General features: G+C 39.1%; 1 protein-coding gene across 3 annotated transcripts in view; it reads right to left on the bottom strand.

Moving 5' to 3' along the window:
- The window catches only part of LOC138043267 (fibroblast growth factor receptor 2-like), a 36,842-nt gene extending 13,688 nt beyond the window's left edge, over window positions 1–23,154 (bottom strand). Inside the window, exons 1-10 of one of the 3 annotated variants that reach the window (XM_068889458.1) lie at window positions 23,021–23,154; window positions 22,795–22,948; window positions 21,860–22,007; window positions 19,663–19,950; window positions 19,009–19,056; window positions 17,795–18,085; window positions 15,929–16,309; window positions 7,459–7,920; window positions 5,664–5,828; window positions 5,230–5,340 (exon numbers count right to left, since the gene is read on the bottom strand). In XM_068889458.1, the coding sequence (XP_068745559.1) occupies window positions 5,230–5,340; window positions 5,664–5,828; window positions 7,459–7,920; window positions 15,929–16,309; window positions 17,795–18,085; window positions 19,009–19,056; window positions 19,663–19,950; window positions 21,860–21,929 (1,816 nt within the window). In that variant the 5' untranslated portion in view covers window positions 21,930–22,007; window positions 22,795–22,948; window positions 23,021–23,154. Of the gene's footprint in view, window positions 1–5,229; window positions 5,341–5,663; window positions 5,829–7,458; window positions 7,921–15,928; window positions 16,310–17,794; window positions 18,086–19,008; window positions 19,057–19,662; window positions 19,951–21,859; window positions 22,299–22,794; window positions 22,949–23,020 lie in introns of those variants that run through there. The other 2 variants (XM_068889459.1, XM_068889457.1) reach the window with 2 other exon arrangements.
- Window positions 23,155–25,000: the final 1,846 nt, after the last annotated feature.

The raw sequence follows: 25,000 nt of genomic DNA, 5'->3' as shown, positions 1-25,000 counted from the left end.
TTTTTGTGTGAAATGGATGTCCAATCGTGAGCTGCTTGTTTGACTGTGAATTGCAGTCAAGTATTAAGAGAATTTACTACTCTGTAGCTTCACTTTCTAATTAGGAAGATTTTTTGCTGTTTTTCTAAGCTAAAGAGAGAGGGTGTAAAGAACGGAAAATGTTGTGAAAGAGATTACTAAGCATGTAATTTCAGTTTTAGTTGTCAATTAAAATTGTTGGTTATTGTTTGCAAGGCTTGTTTGTTTACTGATATCAGCTCAGGTGCTTGATCACTGTAAACTGTTTACACTAATGACGATTAATTTTGTACTTTATGCAGAAGCATAATTATTTCCATATACAGTATATTGCTTCCTGGGGTTAGAAACGGGAGCTCCGCTTTTAGGCTTGCCTAAATCTATATATTAAACTAAAAGGAGAATTAAGTGCTGTAGGACCACTCATCAAGAAATATATGCAGATATCGAACGAATAGGAAGATCAGTCCCCGGTAAAGATGGCTGCAGAGAACCCTGTGTAATTCGCTTAGTCGAGAGAATATGAAGTAAGAGAGTGAATCCCTATGCCCAGGATAATGATGTAAACTTTACTTTTGGATTGTACTCATGTTGTGAAGGTCATTGTTGTCTGTAGTTCCCATGACCACTTTCTGCACTTTCACACCAACTGACCACAAGATGCGGTAATAACACAGACTCAATAATAATTTTCAAATAATTTCATTGGAATAGGGAAAATACGGGGAATTTGCTCTCGTCTCATATTCTCTCGAATCGCGCAATTTTTTCAATTAGCCTGAGACAAAAGAGGCTCACCCGCCGCGTGCGTTTCAATTAATCAATTAGGGACTTTGAGATGTTCGTGTCGTACAATGTAGGCGAGGTATCCTAAAAATAAATTGGTACGAGCGGTTTCAGAGTAAATGCAGAGAATGAAAGGCTCACATTTGTAAGCTCGCGTTGTCGTCAAAACCTCAAATTTAGTGCTTTCACGAACTGGTTTCATGTCGTTCTTGTGGAGAGTACCCCAAAAATTGTGCTAAAATGTTGGCCGCACGTGCAGCACGATTATTTACCCTCTTTTAACCAATAGTATTGTCGTTTTGTGGCGTTGTCCTTGACGACCGCGTCCTAGATCTTAAAGTCCTTATCTGATGTGTATTGAAGGCAGGCAGGGGCGGCGTAAGTTGTTGATTTCGTTTCCATGTTGGGTCTTTCTCTGACTTTTCTGCAGCAATCTAATCTTCTGCAGCTCTGTCAAAAGATCTTTAAAACCCCAGTCCTTCCAGCCTTCATTTCCACGCACCAGATCGGCCTTGATTCCCCTAAGCTTGTCCAAAGTACATCTCACGTTTCCCTTGACATCTGCGAGCCGTCCAAGCGTGTCCAAACTTTGTACGTTGAAGCGCAGTTGTTACAAACCTCTTTGACCTTTCTTGGATTTGCTTCGGTAATAATGGGCATCTCCATTATGTTCTTGATATAGGCATCATAGAGTTTACAATTTCTATCGGTTGTGCATATTCCGCTTCGAGAACAGCCTTCGCGTTTTCGTATCCTTTGTCTGTAAATGGTAGCCCGTCAATATCTTTGCTCACGTGCCTCTCCAAACAGCTCTTTTAGATATCCAAATTTAATGAGGGGTGCCAGATTAGAGGAATCTATTTCGGAGGTAATAATAATAATAATAATAATAATAATAATAATAATAATAATAATAATAATAATAATAATAATAATAATAATAATAATATATTTAGCTTTACAAAATTCGCAAAGCTTTACAACCAATGTCTCAAATTACAATCCTACATTCAAATTACATGCAGTATGAGAAACTCTAAAATTACAACAGATTTCTAAGAAAAGAAGAAAAGAAAATCTATATACTGTATAATAATACAAATAACGTTTATACACTATACATAATAATAATAGTAATCTCTATACACTATATATAATATGATCTCTCTACTCTATAGCACTGGAGGAACAAGTGTGTTTTAACTTTTAAAACTCTTAAAAATATCTTATAATACTTTTTAATAACCTTTAATACTCTGTAATATCTTTAATACTCTTAAAATATCGAGTGATTCAGAATTCTTAATGTCTACCGGTAGACAGTATAGGGGTACTGGCAGCAAACGACCTGTCCCCATAAAGCTTAGTTTTAGTTTTAGGTACAACAAGAAGCATTTGACAGGAAGATCTAAGTGCACGAGAAGGCTTATACAAAGTCAATAGTTCAGAAATGTAATCGGGAGCTTGATTGTTAAGAGCTTTGTAAGTTAGCATCAAAATCTTAAAGTCAATTCTGAACTTCACAGGCAACCAGTGTAGTTGCTGTAATATGGGCGATATATGATCATTCTTTGCAGCACCAACAATAAGCCTCGCTGAAGCATTCTGCACGCGCTGGAGCTTTGAGATTTCTTTATCTAGGAGACCCGTTAGTAAACTATTACAGGAATCAAGTTTCGATGAAATGAACGCAATGCACAAGAAAACTCTGCTTTTTGTTCTAAAATCTGTCTCTCGAACTCCATCTGCTGTTTATGATTCTCAAACGCTCTTTTCTCCTGCTCCTCCATATCGATCACATGGATTGCGGATTGAACTCTGTTTGTTGCTTGGTAGACTTTCTCGAGGCGTTTTTCGATTTCTTCGCTCCATGTTTTTATCGCGTCCTCTTTCTCTCTTTTTGTAAACTTCTTTTCCTCTACTGCGGACTTAAGCGTACCCACTGCGGTAACAATACTTGTTGTCGTTCTCGTTTCTCCCAGTAGTGTAGCAGCTCTCGTAATCTGCTCTTGTTTGGTATTGTAAGCAGCTTCTATTGTTTTTAAGTCTAAGTCATTGTTAAGCCTTTTGTTTTTGGCTTGGGTAGCGAACCAATCACGTTATACGTTACGAGAGCTGCTGCTTAAGTGTTAATTTAGTATAGCATTGGAAATTTAGCTGTGTAGGTGTAGGGTTAGCAATCTGTATCATAAGTGTTAATTGCTATGTACATAAATATGAGTACGGAATTTAATGCAAAAACAGGGAAAGAGTCAAGGGCACCCAACGACCAATTTGTTGTAAAATGTATTATTATACCCCAGTTAATGAAAATAAATGTTATTAAGGCATTTTCAGGTGTTTTTCGGTGTTGCTGGGAAAACATTATCTGTTCTTTTTTCCCAGCAAGACACACAAGAAATTTCCCAGCCAGCTAGATAAAATTGGTTGGTTTCCCAGCCAGCTGATCAAATTTATTTCCCAGCCACGAATTCCGCGCGCTTTCAAATCCCTCGATCCAAAACGACCGAACAAAAGCGACAAAACCGGGACAAAACAGGTTTTTTCCGGAAGCGCAATCACTCTGACCAGCCGTCGTATGTTTGTGACTACTCTCTGGGAGAGGGTAGAGGCTCCTTTTTTTTTTTTTTTTTTTAGTCGCCCTCAGTCTTCAGAGTTTCTACAGCCAGCTCGGGTTGAAATGCTAGAAAAAGTCAATAATTCCCAGGCAAAACCTCTATCAATAACAAAATTTCCCCAGCTCATCGAAACACCTGTATTTTTGCCAGCCAGCAAGATTCCTCTGGGGAACAGATAATGTGAGGATAGATTCGTTGGGTGCCCCTGAAGAGTAAGAGCAGACGAAAGCAGTTGGGAAAGAAAATTGCTGGAAAGGAAGGCCGAAACCCATTTGTCGTTTTATGTATTTAGCGTTTTTTATATGCTCTGTGTTGCGGGTTCGAGGGAAGGGGTTTGCTTTTTCTTATATTTGTTTTTCGTTCTTACTTTCTTTACACATCTCGTCGCTGCGCCAGGGGAGGGCGCACATCACAATCTTGGTGTCAGGAGTGGGATAGTTTTTCCGTGGTATCGCTCATACAACACACCTCAGACGCGAACACGCAACACATTAAAAGGAATTGTTATGGCCGATTACAAATTATGGTCGTTAGAGGAACTCAGGGCAGAGGCCAGTGAAAGATCTATTAACTTTAGTAGTAAGGATGGTGTTAAGACTCTGGCAAGTAAGCTCAGGGTGCATGACAAGTTGATGACAACGGAGCCGTAGCCGAGTTTGAATAACGTCTACAACTGCAGGATGGTGAACTGGCGATGTTAGAATTCCGAAGACAAATGCGATTGGAAGAAAGGGAGGCCGAGAAAGAACGATGGGAAGGCGAAAGACAGAAAGCACTTGAGGAGGAGCGATTGGTAAGCTTTGTAATAAATAATCATAAGCGTTTTATATATGTTCTGTGTTGCGGGTTCGAGGGAAGGGGTTTTGTTGTGTTTTCTTTTTATTTGTTATCCGTTCTTATTTTCTTCACACATCTCGTCGCTGAGCCATGGGAGGACACACGTCAAGCTGTCCTCATATAACTTAGCGCACAAGGCGTTAAGCTTCACTTTGCATTTTTAGAATAAATTTTAGATTTGAGATGAGATGAGATCTATCGAATAGCCCTAGAATGAGGTATTCATAAGACATTTTGGACTCTTGTCAAAACCACTATCTGACTTCAGTCCTTGAGATTTGAAAAATGAAACTTTTGATTGGCTCTATTTTAGAAAAAAAAAATGTGTGATTTGTACATGGTCAGGATCAAATCAGCGAACAGAAACATGAAACAAGGAAACTTCTCGAGTTTCATAACCATCTTCTTACCGATTAACTTAAGTAACTCACATTCCTGTTGGTATGAAATTTATTGCTGGTTTAGACTCTCGTGATTAGCGGACAGATATTTTTTCACGAAGAGCAATAGTTTGGGGCACAAACAAGGCTGCCGTTGCATCATGTGTGTTATGCACTTGCATATCCTTACCTACATGTAACCTGTGGCTGCGTATTGTGGGGTAATAATTATGAAACACTTCTAGCTCAATTTGTTACGTTACAAAATCATTCATGACGTGCCACTCCGTGATCATATTACCCCTCATTAGGTAAACCTTGGTCTTACATTGTTAACCTGCCAACTATTTTATGATCACATCTTAGATGGTACAAGGGGGAATATGAATATCCCTTATTTTATAATATTATGGAGACTGTTACAAACACTAAATGAATCCGTTAGGCTAGACTTACACAGAGACTTCAACATGGAGTTCTTTGCAATTCTTTCAAGGTCAAACTTGCAGACGTTTTTAATGGAGTGTAGTATTTGTACCTGTTGCAGGCACAATTAATTTCATTTCCCAAGCAGAAACAATTTGTTTTACCGTTTTGTGTGCATGCACCAATCAAATTGATGATGTTCTTGTGTTTTCCAATCTCCTTCATCGTGTCCATTTCAGACAAAAGGTCAGCTAATTCATTTTCAGTTGCATCAGCTGGAAAAGATAGAGAATAAAAATGAAAAAAAACACTCACTTGTGTAAAATGATCCTCGTCATTTCTGCGTTTTTGATTTGATCCGATTTCACGCAAATGACGACAAAAAATACGTCATTCGTGCAGTAAGAATTAAGACGATTGACAGCATTTCACGCCACATCGGCATGACGAAACCCTTACAAAGCAATTAGGGGGCAATTGATTACTTTTTGCTTTGACAAACCCATTATTTTGTGATCACATGTTTCCCATAGTCAATTCATTAAGATTACAGTAACAGCGACTTTGCTTCAACGATGACACTTCAAGTATACCTCACCTTTAAGCATTTTCAGAGCCACTGAACAAGAGCCATGCATATCCGGCAATCCCACAGCATCAGCTCGCATAACCAAACCAAATGCTCCTTCACCAAGTTGTTCTCGTATTGTTAATTGAGATCTATTAATTTCCCACTCCTCGTCACACGGTAGTTCATAAAACTCTGAGTTGAAAAGAATTATTAGATATTGGGGTGTCTTCCTTATTACGTGTCACTAACTTGGAAAACAAAACGTTCTCATATAATAACGGCAATCTGTGCTCAGCAATTACGCAAGTTGCGCAACCCACCAGGGCCTTTTCGCAATAGCGGATCAAATTTTGAATTTTCCAAAAATTGACAGGGCAATTTTTGGCTGCGTACTTTGTGTCCGCACTGGTGAAACCGCAAATGGTCAACAAAACTGACAATCATTAGAATCTGCTTTGCAACAAGCGCGCCAAACATTTCACTTGGTGGAAAAATGGAAAATGACAAAATCCTTCAACTTTTTGCATGACTGTTGCTCTTAAATTTCACACAAAGTCAGACAGGAATGTTGCTCGTCGTGTGCTGTTTTCTGAAACTTCAAATCCTTCGAAATCAACTTATGACGCGTGGGATTCAACATTGTAGAGCATAAGCTGCGAGCTCGCGGATACAATTCATACTTCTTGATCCCTCCAATACCTAAAACGTCTTGGTTTGAGATTCACTGCGCCGACCGAAGAATTCCCGAGGAGTACTTTCCAATTATCGAATTACCGACGCACCTTGTTGGTGTATTGCGATCGACCATGACACGTCAAAATACACGTTTGTGTGACTGTATCCTTCCATTTTTTTCATTTGGTGCTTTTAAGGATTTGCCCGCTTTGACCAAAGATTCTCAAGTCTGGACAATCCATCCGCACTTGTAAAACGCAATTTGCCAAAATAAACAATTTTGTCACCAGTGCGGAAAGACATGCATCTGTGGTTGCAAATGGCCTGAATGGGACGTAATTACCAAGGAATTTTGTTCTCTTCCACTCGCTAACAGCTTATTTCGTTCATCTTCTCTAGGAGAAACCTCATTTTTAGTCTGTTCAGAAGCCCATAACCCGGAAATGTCGATCTCTCTCATTTGGCCTTGGCCTATTCCGTACAAGGGAATTCTCGTGTTTGATGCAAAATTATGGATCGTCCAGGTTTTTTTCCCATGCAAAAAGCTAGCAGTAACCGTGCTAAAAATAGATAATCCCAAAAAACAGTGGGCCACATTCCATCCCAGATCGAGACTTCAGGGTTATGGACTTCTGGATCTGTTTTATAGTTAACAGAGGGGAATGGTTTGGAAGCTCGGCAAACATCAAAGGACCAAACAAAGATGCCAAGATTTAGGTTGGAAAGTGCACGTCGGTGCACAATCTTTTGTTTTGCGCTCATACACTATGCATGAATTACGTAACCAACACGTTTCCATTGGTTAATTCCTCAGTACGGAGTAAACAGCTATTGTGTTTTGTGCACGGTCAAGGCCAAAAAAGAGAGCAAAACCATACAACAAAGAAATTTATCGGGGTTCATAACCAGTCCCCTCTATTAACTATGGTTGTGTCCAGCAAACATTGTTTCCACAAAGATACTCGGTACACGTTTGATGGCATATAAGGAATTATAGGAAACAGAAATATTGGGGCGCTAAGCTCGAAAAAAGTACTGAAAGTTTGAGTTTTAAAGGACCCTGTCTACTTTTTTCCTTGATTGGTAAATGGCGACGTCGAATAGACTGAATGCCGTATCGTTTTAGAAGAAGCACGTTTATCCCTACCTTCAGCTATACTCGAGTCAATTCTTGATGAGAGCCCTGACGAAAAGCGAGACCTATAGCTACCATTTCTGTTCCTTAATAAAGGTGTTGTAGAGTTGATAGATCCTGAAGAACTTAATCTCCTCCTTGGAACTGGATAGGTGAACGTTCTAACAGGTAAATCAGTTGGATTTGGAGTGTTAGGCTCTGATGATAAAAGATCTGTTGTTCCTTGCTTCATTTCGTCCAGTTCCTGTAGTTTCACAATGTCCTCTTGAAGTTTTGTTTCCTCCACTAAATTATGCAACAATCTCTTACGATAGAGAACGAACACTACGCTGGCAATGACTGCGACCAAGAAAACCACGGAGACCAGTATTATGATCGTCGTTGTTTCAGAAGAAGACGGAATAGCAAATGATTGTTTGTAACTAGAAATTGTCGTCTTGTTCCGAAAGTCAGAAGGCGCTTCTGGTCTGTGTCCTAATGTAAAATCAATGAACCAATTAACTACTATAACCTTGCTTTTAAACCTCCTGACAGGTAAGGTGATATATATGCTTCCTGATCCGCCAAGGCTTAGCAGGCACCTATGACAAGTATAAGGCGCCTCTATGTCCGAGTCCATGCAAATAGTACATACGCGTAATCTCGCCGTTAACCACCCATAATAAGATTTAACTCTTCGGAAATATTCTCCCCGTAGTGTTCAGGGTTACCACAAAAAAGTGAAAATATAAAATTAGACAAAGGTTACTTACCTGCAGGATAATTGTTATTCTCCTAGTATAATGCACAGCACCAGGGGTTCAAATTGCATTTTCCTCGGCTCGATACCAGGTCATCACGGTTCAAAGATCTTTGCTATGCAAATTAAGTACAGTATAAAAGGACCATTTGGCGCTTCACAAGTTGTCCATATAAGGATGGGAGGATGAATATGAGAACAACAAATAGAAAGAAGGGAGGGATCTGAACCCCGGTGCTGCGCATTATACTAGGAGAATCACAATTATCCTGCAGGTATGTAACCTTTGTCTAATTTTATATTCTCCTTTGTATAATGCTCCGCCCTGCGTGATTCAGATTGCATAATTCAAAGCAGAAAGTTGAGCGCAAAAATAACGCCATCAAGATGTCTAATGAATACTTTAATGCTGCAACAAAAGCAATATGACTGCAAAACTAGGTCGTAAGTACAGCTGAAGCAAACATGCTTACAGGCGAGCTCCTGTTATGAAACTTGGCAAATGTAAAAGCATTCTTCCAATCAGCTGGGTTTTTTAAAAATAGCGAAAACGCATCAACCGCAAAGGCACCTGGATCTTGGAACTACGATACATAGCGTTGTGTCTGAAAGTTTAGACGAGATGCAAATAAATCAAGATCTGGCACAAATAGTGACTGCGAAACCCAAAGAAATACAGTGAGATGCAACTTCCATTACATATTGCGATTATGGTTCCAAGACAAAAAATCTTCTCGTACATTGGAACTTACAAGGAACATGGTATGCCTCTATCAGACAGTGATGAGACAAACACGGTTCCAAAATGGATTTAGACACTGCTTGCAAACTAGGAACCATACCTCCTAAATTGTTAATATAGGAAATAGCCGTGCTATTATCGCAAAAAAACTTTCAATACCGAGACTACACAAATTGACACAAATTCCAAGCAATTAATATGCAAAGCTTGTTCTTTGAGGACCACACGCCTCTAGTTGACACTTCACTACATACTACTCCCTAGCCTGATTTGGAAGCATCGGTGGTCAAGGTAATGACTCACTTGGGTTTTGCAAAGCAAGTGCCGTTATACAAACGACAACTCAAAATAAACCAATTCAGAGCATAATTTGCCTTCTCTGGTAAACAAAATACTGAGTCATAATTTCCCTCATTACAACTCAAAGCATCTAGTTAAAAAAATTCTAGATCGCGGTTATAGTCTTGCAGACTTAATTGCTGGAAAGGATGAAACAACTAAATCAATAAAATGAGCTAGTTCTCTAACTTTGCACTGGGTTTTACGCCGCAAACAAGTTTTCTGAGCTAAGACTCGAATGATCTTCCGTTCTGGAAGGGACACAGTCATCTCCACTGTATCAATAACAAACCCTAAAAACATGGATTTTTCTGTTAACAACAAAACCTAATGACCCTAAAACATGAAGGACAAAAACTGTTTCTTCCAAGGGATTTTCACGTGTTGAACTGACAATAACCATGTCATCGAGATAAATTACTAATCTTATTCATTTGTTTCGGACGGTCGACACAAAGGGCTTCTACCCTTGGTGAAGACCCTTGGGACCGAAGAGAGCCCGAAGGGTAAACATACAAATCCATAAAGATTTGATTTCCACGTGAATCTCAAATACTTGTATGATCAGAATGAATAGGACTGAGATTTCAAATTTATAACAGGTCTTAGATCGCCTGTCTTCTTGGGAACAATAAACAGATTAGAAACAAACTGCCTGGAGTGAGGCGAAGCGTGCTTAATAGCACCTTTGTTTTACATTTTCTGAACCTCAAGTTCAATAAACTCGGTCTCCTGTGCAGAAAAACGGATTGCATGCGAAACCGTCATCTGAAAAGGTTCGTGAATTAACTCAATCTTGTAGCCACTAACCGCTTGTAAAATCCAGCTACCAGACCTGAGACCGCTCCAAATGGAATCAAAATTTGCTAAACGTCCACCTACCTGAGGATAGACGTGCGCGGATTGCGAAATCACAGCTGTTTGGTTGATGTGGGGGAACTCCTCTGCTGCTGGCGAGGGGGCGACTGGTTTCGCTGCTGATAAGGAGGTTTGTGATACTCATAACGGCGCTTGAAGTTTAATTACTCCTTCCATAATTAACGAACTGACGTCCGCGAGAGCTCTCAACACGAGGTTTCTTAAAATGATTAATTTTTTCTGAAAGGACTGAAAAGAGCACTCACGACTTTTCGTCTCGTCCAACAAGTCGTCCCACAACTCTGGATTCACCCGAGGAGCTTTCAAAAACTCACAATTCTTGGGACGAAAGTATTTCTTCTGAACAGAGGAGAACTGATCCTTAGCAGGCTTTTTGGTGCAAGCGCTGTTAATACGCTTCGCAACTCAATCATGAACCTTTGGTAGGGAAGAAGTACGGCACTATCATTATCTTCATCTCCGTCAGCGATAGTCTCAGCAGGGCCAAACTCACTCGTAGGTCCTTCATCGAGAAGAGAGTCCTCATCAGTCAGTCGGCAGTCAACGAGTCGGACATTCTAAAGCCATTGAATCGGCTAAAGAGTCCAGCCTCGACTCAAAAACACTAAAGCCGCTCGCAACCGGAGTTTGAATTGTCTCTTCAACAGAAGTCACAGTCGAATCGGTCTTGTTCTTTGGCATGATGACCTGGCTAGCAAGACGACTTGTGAAACGCCACATGGTCCTTTTATACTGTACTTAATTTGCATAACAAAGATCTTTGGACATGGGTGACCTTATACTAAGCCCAGGAAAATGCAATCTGAACCCCGCAAGGCGGAGTATTATACGAAGGAGAATTATGGTTGGCCGTTTTTCAAAGTGTACTCCCTTTGGTAAGATTAAGATTCGCACGCATCACACAGTTGGGTAAAATAAACTATGGCAGCTATGTTATGAAATTGTGTTCTTCTTCTAAATCGGTGAAGATCTCGAGATACTGTGTCTTGACTGAACGGTTACTGTACTTTCATCAGTATTTAGTCATTACGTTTGATGAGGAGAGGTTAAATGCAAAGTTTACAGCATGATGGAAGCCGATTAGTTGGAACTGTTTGGGTGCATCGACATTCTGCACGTCGACTCTTGCACTCAAAGTGTTGGCCACTCTACCCGCTTTAAAAACCTTGAGTGAAAATCGATCCCGATGCACGAGCGCCACAAGTACAGATGACAAAAAAAAAACTGTAAATAAAGGTATTTCCTCAGTGCACAATTCCGTTCGTATGAAACTAGTCCTTTTAAAGGGAAAGTACGGCCTAGAAAAAAGTTTCTCTGAATCGAAAGTTCTTTACCTGTATTGTCTTACTTTAACCACTCATTTAGGCTTTATGTATTTAAATAACTAACAATAACGCTTCAAATATACGGTAAAGACTTAGGCTTAACTGTTAGCATTCCGATTCCAGTGATTTAATTTGATTCCCAGGCACCTCACGTCCAAGGGCACTTTGAGATATGGAAACTATTCTCAGCGGTCTCACCTCGCACGTATAAAAGGAGATGTGATAGAATGAATGCCATTCTGTCGATCAAGCGAAGTGTTGTAGTACAGAATGCAGCTCACAGTATTTTACTCTGGCGTTCTCTCTTTCGCCAATCATCAGGGTTCGTCCTGTTTTCCCTACCCAAACCCTCCCTTTTCCTCTTCAGAACATTCATTGACGGGACGAGACTGTCGGTGCCCAATCTCAAGCAAGCGTGAGAGAGAGAACGGTGAGAATAGAATACAACTCTTTACACAAAAATGCGCAATTTTAAATTGAAATCCGTCATTTTTGTTTTTGTGTATGCAAACGAGGCTATGACGTACAATAGTCGAGATGACTATGACCAGACGTACTTGATGTAAACAAGGAAAACACAGGCGAGGAAGAGCGATACTTTGTAGACTTGAATCTTAACCCTAACCCTAACGCTAACCCTAATCCTAACCCTGAAGGTTTTACCGTGTTTAGATAATTTTGTGCAATAGATAACCACTAAATGACAAAATACACCAAGTACCTACCCTTTGAGCAACCGGCCCCAGAACACGAAAAGCGTTGACTGTGTAAGAGCTATACTTGACGTAGTAAGGCCGTGTAGCCGCGTCAAGCCACAGAAAGCGCGCGAAAAATGAAGCCTCGCTTATGTTCGGGTGAGTTGACCTGGGTTGAGCCTGCAATCCAACCAAAAACCAGTACCCGACAGCGGTGAACTTTAAAAAAACAGGTGACCTCGATGAGCTCTAAGTTTGAGCCCGCGGTATGGTCACGTGATAGTGGTCAGTGAATACCTCGTTTTGACAGGTGTCAATTGATCAAAACATGGATGTCCAATATCAAAAGATGTATGCTGTAAACTAGCATGATACTGGTCACATTGGCATACATGGAGGGGTGGACGTACGTACAGTTGATGACGTCATGACTATAACATCAAAATTTCTCGCATCGATGGGTTATCATATTTTCTTAACTATGGTGCTTCGCGCTCCGCTATCAATACAATTTACTCTCTGGATTAGCGTTAGGTTAGGATAATTGTATAATTACTGAACGTTTTATACCTTGTTTAAACAAATTTGAAACAATAGAAAAAGAGAAACCAAGTACCTACCGCTCAAAGCTCGGTTAGGTATATCAAAACCTATAGGTTTCCATGGCATTTAACGCTGGTTAGCGCTAACCATGCTTCGAGCAACCCGGGCTAGGAGCATTCTCGTCACCAAAGCCTCGGATCGACCCAAGAGCTCTGGGGTCGAGATTGGGGCCAGGGCTGTGTTCAGGTGGAAAACGGTTTGGAAAATTTTTCGCTGGTTTCAATCCACTTTGACCTATCATGATAGCTGTGGTCCACACTGGCGGCTACGCAGCTATTCAAGTCAAGCATCGGAGGGATATAAACTTAAAGCTGAGTGTTTATTTTTAATTTGCTTAGAGCTGCTTTTTTCTCTGTATTGCAATTTTTGGCATATCTTTAGAAGCTCTGATAAGGTTACATGATGCCTGGAGGACCTATGTCTAGAACAGAAACGAAAAGAAAGCGAAAGAGAACGACAACGACAAAACAGAATACCAGTAATAGCTCATACTCGGTGGAAGAAGTTACTCCACAAATTCTTTCCTTGGGCACTAAATTGTTTGTTATTTTCAAAAAGTGGTTGAATCGGTTTTTCCTTTATTCAGGAATGAAAAATGAATTTTTATTTTCAACTGGAATTAAATAACAATTATCTGTACTCTTTTGGACATAAAGAAAAAGTTGATTTGTTTGTTTGTTTTGTGCTAAAATGCGAGCGAACAAGTGCTTTATTAATCCGTGTTGCCCAAGTGGTTTTCGTTGTGCCTCGAAAGTGACAAGCAAATTTTGCCCTTGTGTTATAAACACGTAATCGCAATGAGTTCCCGTAAAATTAGGGGGGAATTTCACTAGCTTGTGTTTTCTGAAGTTTGTTTAAAGCACCTAAACGTTATTTAAGCGTTGGAGCGGATCTTGCCGGTTTGAAGTTCGTCCTTTCTTGGATGCATTGCCCTATTTTGCCGACTCTTGTTCCAAGCCAACTTGGCGTGTTTCAATAAAATACATCAAAATGTGAATGGATCTCGTTTTCAGAAATAACGTAGAATAAAGTATACATGATTAAAACTCTTTTTTGACTTTGAACTGACAAAGGTTTTTATGGCTTCTAATTTTAGCGTGATTGCTATTCTCTGGCTATTGACAGTTGACTCTGAAATGGCTTTTTTTCCTTTTCCATTCGCTCGCTTATTAGGATGTGCTTGTTTTCTTTTAAAACTCATGCGGTTCAAGAAAAATTTTAAATTTCACTCGAAAAACCGATATCGTACTCATGGCTTCGTGATTCATGCAATATCGGTTTTTAGAGTAAAATGTACCGTGGCATTCACTAGTTAGGCAATGAATTTTTCTATAGAAGAAAGCAAAAAAAATGATTTAATTATTAAAGCAGCAACCAGAACATCAAAACGCGGACAATTCGAAACCTTATATTCTCACTAACCCTACACGCAGTAAGAATATATAACCTGGGAGCTCCGTTTTTAGTCTTTGCTAAATCTATACATTATTGGCTCCACCATCAGAAGAGATTTACCTCGTGGTCGTTAAATTAAACAGGGTTTTATATGTGAGTTATATGCAGGAAGAGAGCTTGAAGTGCTATCCCGCGCTCATTGCTGTGAAATAAACGCCTGGAAATCAACTTTAATCTGTCTACCGGGGCTTTTTACGAGACCCATGTTACAACTTCAAAACAAACGATCGAAGAGTAAATCGTTTTAGTAGTGTCTACAAAGCTAACAAAATTTAACTACATTTCAAATTGGTTATTTTTCTGCCTGGAAAAGCGCACAACAGTGAAAGTCGTCTATATAGTGCTTGATTCAGTTTTCTCGCTCCAATATAATGATATTTTGGACTGGTTGACTGAGATTTCAGCATGAAGCAATTGTTACCAAGACCAATATTCATATACCTGAAGATCCTGCTTGAGGTCCTCCTTAGCAAAATGACAGCCCCGAACAGATAATACAGCAGTCAGGTTTTCAGGTTTGAGAAATCCATCCACGTTTTATTTTCGCTGGCCAACTTTTCTTTAAATTTTCATTTTCCGGTGGAATCTTCGGTTTTTTAATTTTTATGTGTTCTCAAGTGTAGAGATGAGTCTAGTTTCACCCCCCTCGAAAGCATAAAACATACCCCAACAGCAGTAATTGTTGCTGTGAAAAAGCTTTGCCATATGTATTGAGCAACATCTGAAAGTTTCGTCGGCTTATCCCCGTGTAAAAGCGAACAAGTACGTTTGCTGAAAAATCAAAGACGGCTGTTGCAGAAGAAAGAAAGTGAGAAAGAAAAGAAGGTACGCTAGTGGAATATTTATATGTCGCATGTTCAAGGTTTTTGTCTTGTTTACATTTGTTCTGGCTGATTTTTGCCGCCTAGTTTCATTGACTAGAGAATCTACAAGTATTAAGTGACTTGAGTTTCTGTCGCACTTGTGGCCTCCTTGGCCTAATTTAACCACATTTGAATTTCTTGGAGCAGAAAGGTCACACAACATTGAGAAATTGATCGGGGAACGAAGACCTTCGTAAGGTCAAGCACGTTTGTTGACTATTGCTACGTCATAACACGTCATATCCAAGATGGCGCTCTCCAAGTCACGAAAGAGGCAACTTCAAAGTGCTCTTGACACATTTTTACAGGGAACTGGACAAAACGGCAATTATTTTTGAAACGTTTTAGTAGTTTATTAGAGAAACTTTTTCTAGACCGTACTTTCCCTTAAAGGCAGTTGCTTCAGATATTGTTACAACCCACGAATTACGATCATGGACTGCCTGAAAGGTACAAGCGTGGATATCTGGTATATATTAAGGCTCACGGAAACTGGCGTGCGTTTCAGTATGTTCCTCTTTCAATGTTACCCTACAGTAAAGTGAGTTAAGACCTTGTAAAGCCTCAACTTTGCCTAAAGGAAAATTCTCTTTAGGAGCTGCTTCAAAACAGGGTCGGCCAGGGTTTTTGGGTATACGGTATACAGGGGCTTTTTAAATCGGGTATACGGTATACGGTATACGGGTATTCGGTATATCACTTTCTTTGAATTTCAGGTATACAGTATACAATATTGGGTATTTTTGGGTATCTTTGCGAATTTTTACCCCCAGCCCCCCACTCCTTGCTGATCCTGTCAAAACATAGAAACGTCCAAGCCTACATAACGATCCTTGGCTTACCTGACGGGCTTGAAGGTTCTTCATATTTTATGAGTAGAGCGCCGTTATAGTCAAATCCAATGTGGTTACTCACGTAGCAGGTGTAAAGTCCAAAGTCGTCGTCGCTTACGTTGTTGATATTTAACTGTACACCATAGCTTTCACTAACTTTGATAGTCTTATAATAGTGCGGATCAATAAGCTTGTACACTGCTTCATTGTCTTTCAAACTCTCATTCATTTCTGGCTGAGATGTGATGGATTTGTCCCATTTCAACCATCTGAAATCTGGAAGCGTGCCACTGACCAGAACAATGCATTTCATTGTTGTATTTTCCCCAACCTTGGCAGTCGTGTTTCTTGGAAGGCCGTGACGTAAAATGGGCTTAGATCGTGGCTTAGCTATCGGTATATAAGAGAATAAGAATATCGAGTACAAAAATAATTGGCCTTGGATCATTTGGGGTAGCACCTTGTTATTGATCGATAAATCATTATGCGAGACCCGCTTTTTAGTTATAATATCCAGGGTTTTCGTTTGAGGCTGGAGTCCGGACGTCTCGTCGGGATCCGGTTGTTTACCATTTCAAGTCCGGTACTTTTATGTAATAAATTTGTAGATTTGTTGGCTTCTTTTTTTCCTTTTTTTTTTTTGTTTCTTTTTGGACGCGAGTATCTCAGAGAACCATGGGCTGAAGAAACACAAGACAGTCACGCGCAATAAATCGTTCAAACTAACAAGAAGTCAAGGAATAATCGGTCTGTTGGCATCTCATTGATGCGATAAGTTTAGTTTTCTTTGTTTCTTTCTTTCTCAAAACTCAAGAATGCAAAAGGCATTTCTGAGAGTTTCATTTATAGCAATTTATACGGGACCAAGACCTCCTTGAGGCTTGGCTCCCAAGGCACTTGCAATCGACCTTACGACGGAAATAACCCTGTCCGATACTTTCATTATTGGATGCTGCACTTTGAAAAGCTATCGAAAACCCTGAATATCGTTAATTTTCAATTGTACGCTAAAAAAAATTTTACTGCTTTTTTTTTTACAAGAACCTTAAGAACGTCGAGGCTGAGATTAACCAAAATTTTAAGAACGTATTAAAAACATTCCTTAGGCTGACAGTCGATTAAGAACGCTTTTATTTTGCTCATTTGTATTTTAAATGACAGCATAAAATAAAGGTAAATTAATGTAAATTAACCCAAATACGTAAGGGCATAGTTTGTATAACATAACAATCGTTTTCTTATTGCATGATCCACAGTTGAATAATAACTTATTTATAATCGTTCCAAATAACTTCAACACCATCAAAGTCTAATGTAAATTTAAGATCTTAAGGACGGTGCCCACTATTGTTATTGCGCATACGTTCTGCGCATCTCGAGGTGCTCGGATTTCCTATTGCTGGTGCTTATTAATACAGGGATATTTTTGCGCGGTTCAAAACTATGCGGAGAAAGCAGAACTTAGCAAGTGATCTTGGTATCCAAAAAGAAAATTGGGGGTAACCACGCATTTGTCAGAGATAATTGAGCTTCAATTGGGAGAAGAACGCCGTACATTGCCTGGTATTTTAAAACTTTTTGCAAATATTGTTGATTAATTATCTTCAAAAAATGCGTGGCTACCCCCAGTTTTCTTTTTGGATTTCAATAACATTTGTTATGATCTGCTTTTCTTGCATATTCAGTAAACCGCGCAAAAATACCTGCGAATTAGTAGGCACCGTCCTTTTAACGACATTTTCTGCCTTACAGCGGAAAAACTATTTAAGAACGTTCAGCCTCAACTCCAAAATTAGACTTTCTTCCAAAAAAAAAAAGAGTGCATACATATATATATATATCTAACACTGAACTGATAGGGTTACATGTACTTACCAACCACATTAAGCGTGTAAGTGTGGTTTATACTGCCATATGGATTGGTAACTATGCAAGTATAGTCCCCACTGTCGTCAGGAACTAGATCTTTAAGTTTCAAGTACCACAGTGAGGAGTTAAGATATGGATCCATTCGTCTTGATAGTAGCTTATGTCCGTCTTTTAGCCATTTGTAATGAAGAGGTAGTGCTCCGACAGCTTCACATTTTAACTTGACATTGTGTGATGCTGGCCAAGCTCTGTAGCTTTTCTCTAAGAATTTTAGGCCAATGAAGGATGGTGGTGCATCTTAAATGGAAACACATCACTGTTAGTATAACGACGAAAAGGAAAAAGCTTGCTATCATATTTAGTTGATGCTGCATTTCCGTAGAATTTGCCATAAAAACAAAACAATAAGCTCACATAAACCCTAAACAGGACGTAACACGTCGAGTCGATCATCGAAAACGTAGTCGATAAGTCGATAGTACTCAATATTTGTCGACAATTGTCAATCGACAAGTATAATTTGTCGATAAAATTCGATAATCACAAGATTTTCAACTGATTATCGATTTTATCGACAAAAATGCAGACAAATTTTACAATTGGCCACGAAATGACAGAAGTGTAAACACCTCTAAAGTAAATCCGTATGGCAAGAAAGTTGAATAAAAAACTGAACAACCAATCATGCTTCATTAATCTCTTCTTGGCAACTGTAGTCTTGTCTCCCGCCATACATGGTTTTTTGTACTTCAAAACTCGATCAAGTCGATAATAACAAGAAATCGTGTGATCGATGTTTATCGACGTTCGATATTTGTCGAGTGATTAGTATCGAATTCGATCGACAACGATCCATTTTTATCCACTAACGAAATTATCGACACAAATGATCATAGACGGTTGATTTAACGCTAATCAAGCCAACCATATAAGCATTCTTCTTTTTAACGAGGCCGATATCCGCGCTACATTGTGTGACATATTTTGTTATTCAATAAAGTTATTTCAATTTCCATTGAATTCATAAACAGTTGCACAGAACCCTTCAAGCCAGGCAGCGTGTCTTGAGTCTGAAACCGTCTATAGAGATAAATAGTGAATGATATGAAGACCATGAACTGAGACACTTCTTAAATTTCGGTAGAATGCGCAAATGATTGGAATTGCACGATTTGATATCCTGGGCTACTTTTTTATTAATAAAATCACTGTCCACCTACTTTTGCGAGTGGTCGGTACTTGAGTTGTTGGTAGAGGACTTGAAGTCCCTGTAGAAGATAACACAAGAAGGTGATGAATACTTTGGCCACGTCAGTCGAAGAAATCTACAAGTTTATATTTATGTTTATTACGAAGGTTTCACTGCGTAGGAGTTATGCAACTTCAGTTTATATCAAGAATTGTTTCTGTCTTTTCAGTTGGAAAGCTGATTATTTTTATTCAGCATTTTTTTTTGACAAGAAACCAAATTGATTACGCGAGTGATCACATTCTTCTGGCCTCGACTGTTTGAGTCAATGAATGCTCTCCGGCATCAAGTTTTCGAAACTCCATCGTTGAAAAAGAGAAAGACGCTCTCTCGATCAAACATGTAATAAATAACAAAATAAAGTGGAGAAAATTGTCTGCGTCAGTTTGCCTATTAAACAACGAAGCATGTTATTAATCATTCTCTGTTTTTCACTTGTATCGCTACACATTTTTGTAAGCGAGGGGAACATAACAGAAACTTCTCAAGTGAAATAGGAAGACGACTTATCAAGACTTTTATTTGTAGCTCCGGTCTTCACGTTTTCATGTCAAGTTCCCCTTTTTGTTTATACAGGAAAAACTTGCGGTCCAGTTTTACTGGGTACCATGTGGCAAAAGCTTACCTTCGTGCACATGAAGTTCCAGAGTTGCATTTATTTTGCCTAGAACATTTGTTGCAGTGCAGGTGTAATTTCCTGCGTCATCTGGCTGAGTCTTCTTGATCTTTAAGGTGCTATTGCCTCTCGAATTCAGTCTTATTCGAGGTGAAAATTGAACATTTTTTTGGTCTTTTATCCATTCTACGGTTGGAGGTGGATTTCCTTTTACTAAACATCGCAGACGAATGTCATTTCCTGCTTCAGCGTTATACTGAAGTTTGGGTTTTTTTCCAAACCGCGGTGGATATTGTTCTAAAACGGAGGAAAAGAACATGCAATCATTATACTTGTTTGATATCCTTCGGAAAGAGAAATTAAGTTACCTGAAACAAAAAGTGTGCGTATTGTGTTAAGCAGCACTCTACGAGTGTTTTTTGTGTCAGACCAGTTTCAAATGCATAGCATGTAAAATAAACAATTGGTCATACCATTTCTTTCACTGTTATGCTATGATTGATTATCCATCTCCCCTTGATAGAGAAGCGGTATGAATTGCAAATGCAGAACTCATAGTTATCCTTTGGTTGTCAAAGAAAAAAAAAACTAACGACTTCAATATGCGGCGTTTAGCTTATCTTTTGACATTGCGCCTAGCATTCTCAAAATTCATTTCACTGCCCCAGAAAATGGCTCATCTTTATGGCACAAATTTGCCATTAAACACGTCTGTTACTACAATGTTCAAGTCGTAAGCTTCAAGCAACCAATGCTAGTTAAAACAGTTCATTAAGTCGTAACACTCGTCTTCTCAACATCTTTTAAAACATCGGACATACGAAACTTGCACTTGTGACGCTTCATTTAGGGCGACCTGCATGTCTCGAAATACTTGAGTAGAAAAGTGGTTTATCGCGAACGACTTGTGCCATAAACCTTCGCTAGACAAGTCGCAGCTTGTAGTGCGGGCAAAATTTCCAGTCATTATATAATTTCTATAATTTTCTTAATTTTTCTTTTTTTAAGCAATGCTTTGTCGGAGATCATAGTCGGCAATTCATCTCATTAACATAACTGAATTTCTTTCGGCAAAAGAAAGAATGAAAACAACGTTTATTTCTTGTGATAATTTTCAGGGTAATGATATCCACGCTGGAGCAGATGAGCAACTCTGGATAAAATTGAATTTTCCAAAATTGGACACAACAAAGAGGATTTAAAATGAAGGTTTACCAAATTTTCACACTGCTCCTACATCATAGCTGACATTGGCAGCGATTACAGCTTTTGTATTTTGATCTAGAGCCATACTAAGCTTACTTACTGGAGGTAATTTCTCTCACTTTCACTAAATAACAGGAAAACCCCGACCCTTGCTTCCAATAAACGAAAGAGAGGGATGAAATTATTATGCCAGGTAAGTGGTAAGTCATGAACGAATCAGTTGACATCGGAATTAACTGGCGCTGACAGACTGTTTGCAGCTCGATGGAGCTGCATTTTTGTTCAAATCACGAGAAGACAGCCAAAAATGTGGGTCAAAGGTAGCATTTGTTGAATATTTGTTAAAAAAAATATGATTACAGTGTGTTTGATATTAAGGATATTGGCACTTCCTTTGCGAGGAGATCAAGGTGATGTGAGCGATCATAACACGAAATGATTAACTCCGCATTCTTGTTTGTTCCGATTCTTCCCTTTAGTCTAATTGAATAAAATTATCCACTCTTAATGCGAAAAACTCCAAAGTAAGCTTTGCTTTGTGAATACGAGGAAAATGTGTGCATGCATTGACAGCCGGATAAACAGCAAATATGGCAAGATACAATAAGAAATGGTAAACAGCACCCAGGGTTCACCGTAGTACACATCTTATACTGTCTATTTCGACAAAGCTAAGAGTTGAACAAATATTTGAGCCAATTTGTCAAATTAACTGATGGGTCTGTTTTTGTTTTTTGCCAACCAGTGACAATTTTCACGCGCATAATCAAGATGAATGAAGCCATTGATCTTGGCACATCACTGAGAATTGATTTTTGAAGCGTGACGAAACCTCGCACAAGACTTTGCAGCGGAAACCGCTTTCGCTTTGTGGTAATTTAAACAAAGATCAATCTTTACTTAAACATTTACGGAGTTAAATAAGGAGTATAGGGTTTGGAACGTGTGCGCTCTAGAATTTGATTGTTGCAAAACAACCAGAATAAAGATATCCACTTACCGGGCTGAACAGAGTGTGTATTGATAATAAAGGTAACCAACAATGTCCACCAATACTGCCTTGCCTGCATGCTCACATTAACCAAGGCCTAGGCTTTCGTAGTACCATTCTGTTCACTGCGGAAATTAGGCGATGGAGAGAGCGATCACTGCGGAAAGAATAGATCTCGTTGGTGAGCTGTTGCGGTGTCAAGTTGCCTGGTTTGTTTCAATGCCACGGAGACATATTTGTTCGTTGACAATCGGTTGGCACAATACTGACGTAGTGCCAAATAGCAAAATACTTCAGTTGATGTCAAGGTGACAGGTAGTGGGAAAGTCTTGTCTGAGGGTTTTCTGCAGTTTAACGCTTGCGAGAAATATGAAGTCAACAGAGTAAAATGGTCTGCAAGGGAATTTTGATTGGCTCAATGACTGACTCGTCTCGGTATGTTGGCTTTGGTTTAAATTCTATGTAAAATTTCAAAGGTTTCAAGTGACAATTAGCCCCGCCTCTGTCAATCTCGTCAAAAACACAAAGATGTGAAGTACACGCACGTTTCCGCTTGAATGTGGCTTTTGTACCCTTGGGGTAAATGAATTATTCAAGTTTACTAATTAAATCGTCGTCCTTAACATAAGTACATTTCGAATGCACATTATATTTGTCGTTTGCTTTAGCAGAAAATGAAAGTGGTACAAGAGCTTTCCAATGCTATCGGTGATAAAGGAAATGTCAATAAAGAAAAAAAAAACTTGCATCCCTTTAGAACTTTCAGTATGTTCTTTGCCCCGTTTTGGTTTCTGATCTTCTTGTTCCCTTGATCGTCTTTTCGAGTGATAAAAGTTTCCTACATGAAAATAATCCTTCCTTTATTTCGCTGAGTACAGACACTTGAAAACAACCGCGCTGTACAAAAGAAGGCAAACCTGCTCAAATGTAACTAAGAATCTCACCTGATTAATTACAATGCTCTTCTATTGCTTGCGTTTTGGAAATACTGCTTCAAATAAATGTTATTGAGCAAGCACTGTATCAAATTATGCTAACTTGTGTTTAACGGAGCCGCCACCGTGGAACGCTCATCAAACTGCTTATCTTTTGCAATGCCTGTTTACAAGAAATTACAACTGCCCGATCATTATTTCATCAACTCAATTGTTATAACATTTTTCTGGTTACCTTGAGTAACTTTAAAAGCCTCGTAACTGCCGTTGCTGCCTTGTTCAATTTATTTTTGACGCTCTTTTTTTCAGTTCGCAAAGATCGATTCAATTCATTTAAAGCATTTGAAACTCTGCAGGCTGGGGCATTGCGAGAAAAAAAAAAGAAAACAAATATTGTCGTATCATTTGAATTCTTGTTAGAAACATGAGAAGCAACACCCTTTTTTTCTGTCTAGATTTTTAGGTGCTTATTGCTCTTATCTTTCAGCAATTCGGCTTTTTGTCCATATGTCACCATTACCATATAAAATCCTGTCGTAATCGTCACGAAATCATCTTTATGATCGATCACCCGCCCGTATTTATCAAGTGTATTTTATTCACGCTGTGCGATACTCTCATTTGACCCTGTTACGTTCCGAACTATGAATAAACTGTCTTTATCATTTTCAGTGGTAAATGTTGCTGCTTTACGTATGAATAGAATTACCATATTACAAAAATTGAAACTGGCGACATGATAAACAGAATACGTGCTCAAAGCATAAATTTTAAAACAGGTAAGGCTATCGTTTGGCTGATTTTCATTGCCAGTTCTCTTTTACGTAAGTGAAGCTACAGGATAACATTTTATTAGGAACGCCTCGATTCACATTATGGAAACCTTAACACGATACGGGGTTGTTGAAAAGTAATGATCATTACAAGTGTTTCTTTACTGTCTGGCCTAAATGATTTCTCATTGATTCAACGAAAACCGCGTATGCTACCTTATGCGCAAAGTGTGATAGAAGACAATGTTAGGACAGAAAACGGAGGAAGTATTTAAAATTGTTTTTCTTCAATCTCGTGGCAGAAGGCATTATTGAGCCGGATAGGATGCTGGTCAATGGTCAATATGACCAGCTCCATAACAATTACACATCAAGAGGATTTTCAGAGTTTTAGTTGACATCGCAGCATTGTATATAGTGTGGAATGCGGCTCAAATAGTCAGTGTTGATGGATAGCGTTTGTGCGTCAAAAACAGGTCAGTTTAGTAATCACCCCACTGGCGCCAGAACCTAATACTGAAGTGAGCCTTGTGGGAAGGAGCATAAAGAAAGTGTTCACATTTCATTTGACATTTTATGATTCCGAAATCTTATTACAAGAACTATTTTAAACCAACAGCACTAAAACCCTCTTTCGTTCTGAATGCGTTTACAAGGATATACACAGTTTACATGTGAGAGAAGGGACTTAAAACAACAGAAAGCCGTTATTTATTGGTATGGAATAACATTTAATGTTATTCCATACCAATAAATTTTAAAAGAATTTGGGAAGAATGGTGTTCTCTGGTTCTAGTTATTGTTTTTTTCAAGCATTTTTGTGTCAGTACAAAAAGAACAAGGTTTCGGTTACAAAACGAAGTCTCATACATTGTCACCTATTGACCTGTCGGGCCTGAAGAGAAGGCCTTGTACCCAGGAACCACGGAGGGCTACCACTCCGGATGACATAATAATGGCGAAGCAGTGACCCCAATTCATTTTCAGGGTCTCCCCATATCACGTCAGGATGGTCTTTGGGAGCCACAACATCCAATTTAAGAAAAATCCTCATTCCGGATTAAAATGAAACTAAATGAAATTACTAAGTGAAACTCATCACCGTCTTTTGAAAGCTGGATTGTTTCCAAAATCCACTTTGAAGTCAACTAATCCTATATCACGATACCGACAGCTATTTTTGAGAACTTCAACCATAAATTTTGTCGTCTGGAAATTCTCCAAATCACTTCTGATATTGTTCTGGCCCACAGCTTGTTACGTGGTTTTAACAGGATTGGCATTTCAATCAGTAATAAAGTTTACATTGCAATGTCTCCTGTTTTTTGTGAGTCAGACTACTACCTGCCAACCCCAGAGTACAAAAATCTGGAGACATCTAAAAATCTTTGCATTGTAAGAATGTCATTTTCGACAATATCTGAATACTCTCCGAAAATCAC

The sequence above is a fragment of the Montipora capricornis genome, chromosome 3 (assembly GCF_036669925.1).
Source record: "Montipora capricornis isolate CH-2021 chromosome 3, ASM3666992v2, whole genome shotgun sequence".
Taxonomy (NCBI): Eukaryota; Metazoa; Cnidaria; class Anthozoa; order Scleractinia; family Acroporidae; genus Montipora; species Montipora capricornis.
The sequence above is the reverse complement of the archived record's forward strand: the minus strand, read 5'-3'. Positions and strand labels throughout refer to the sequence as shown.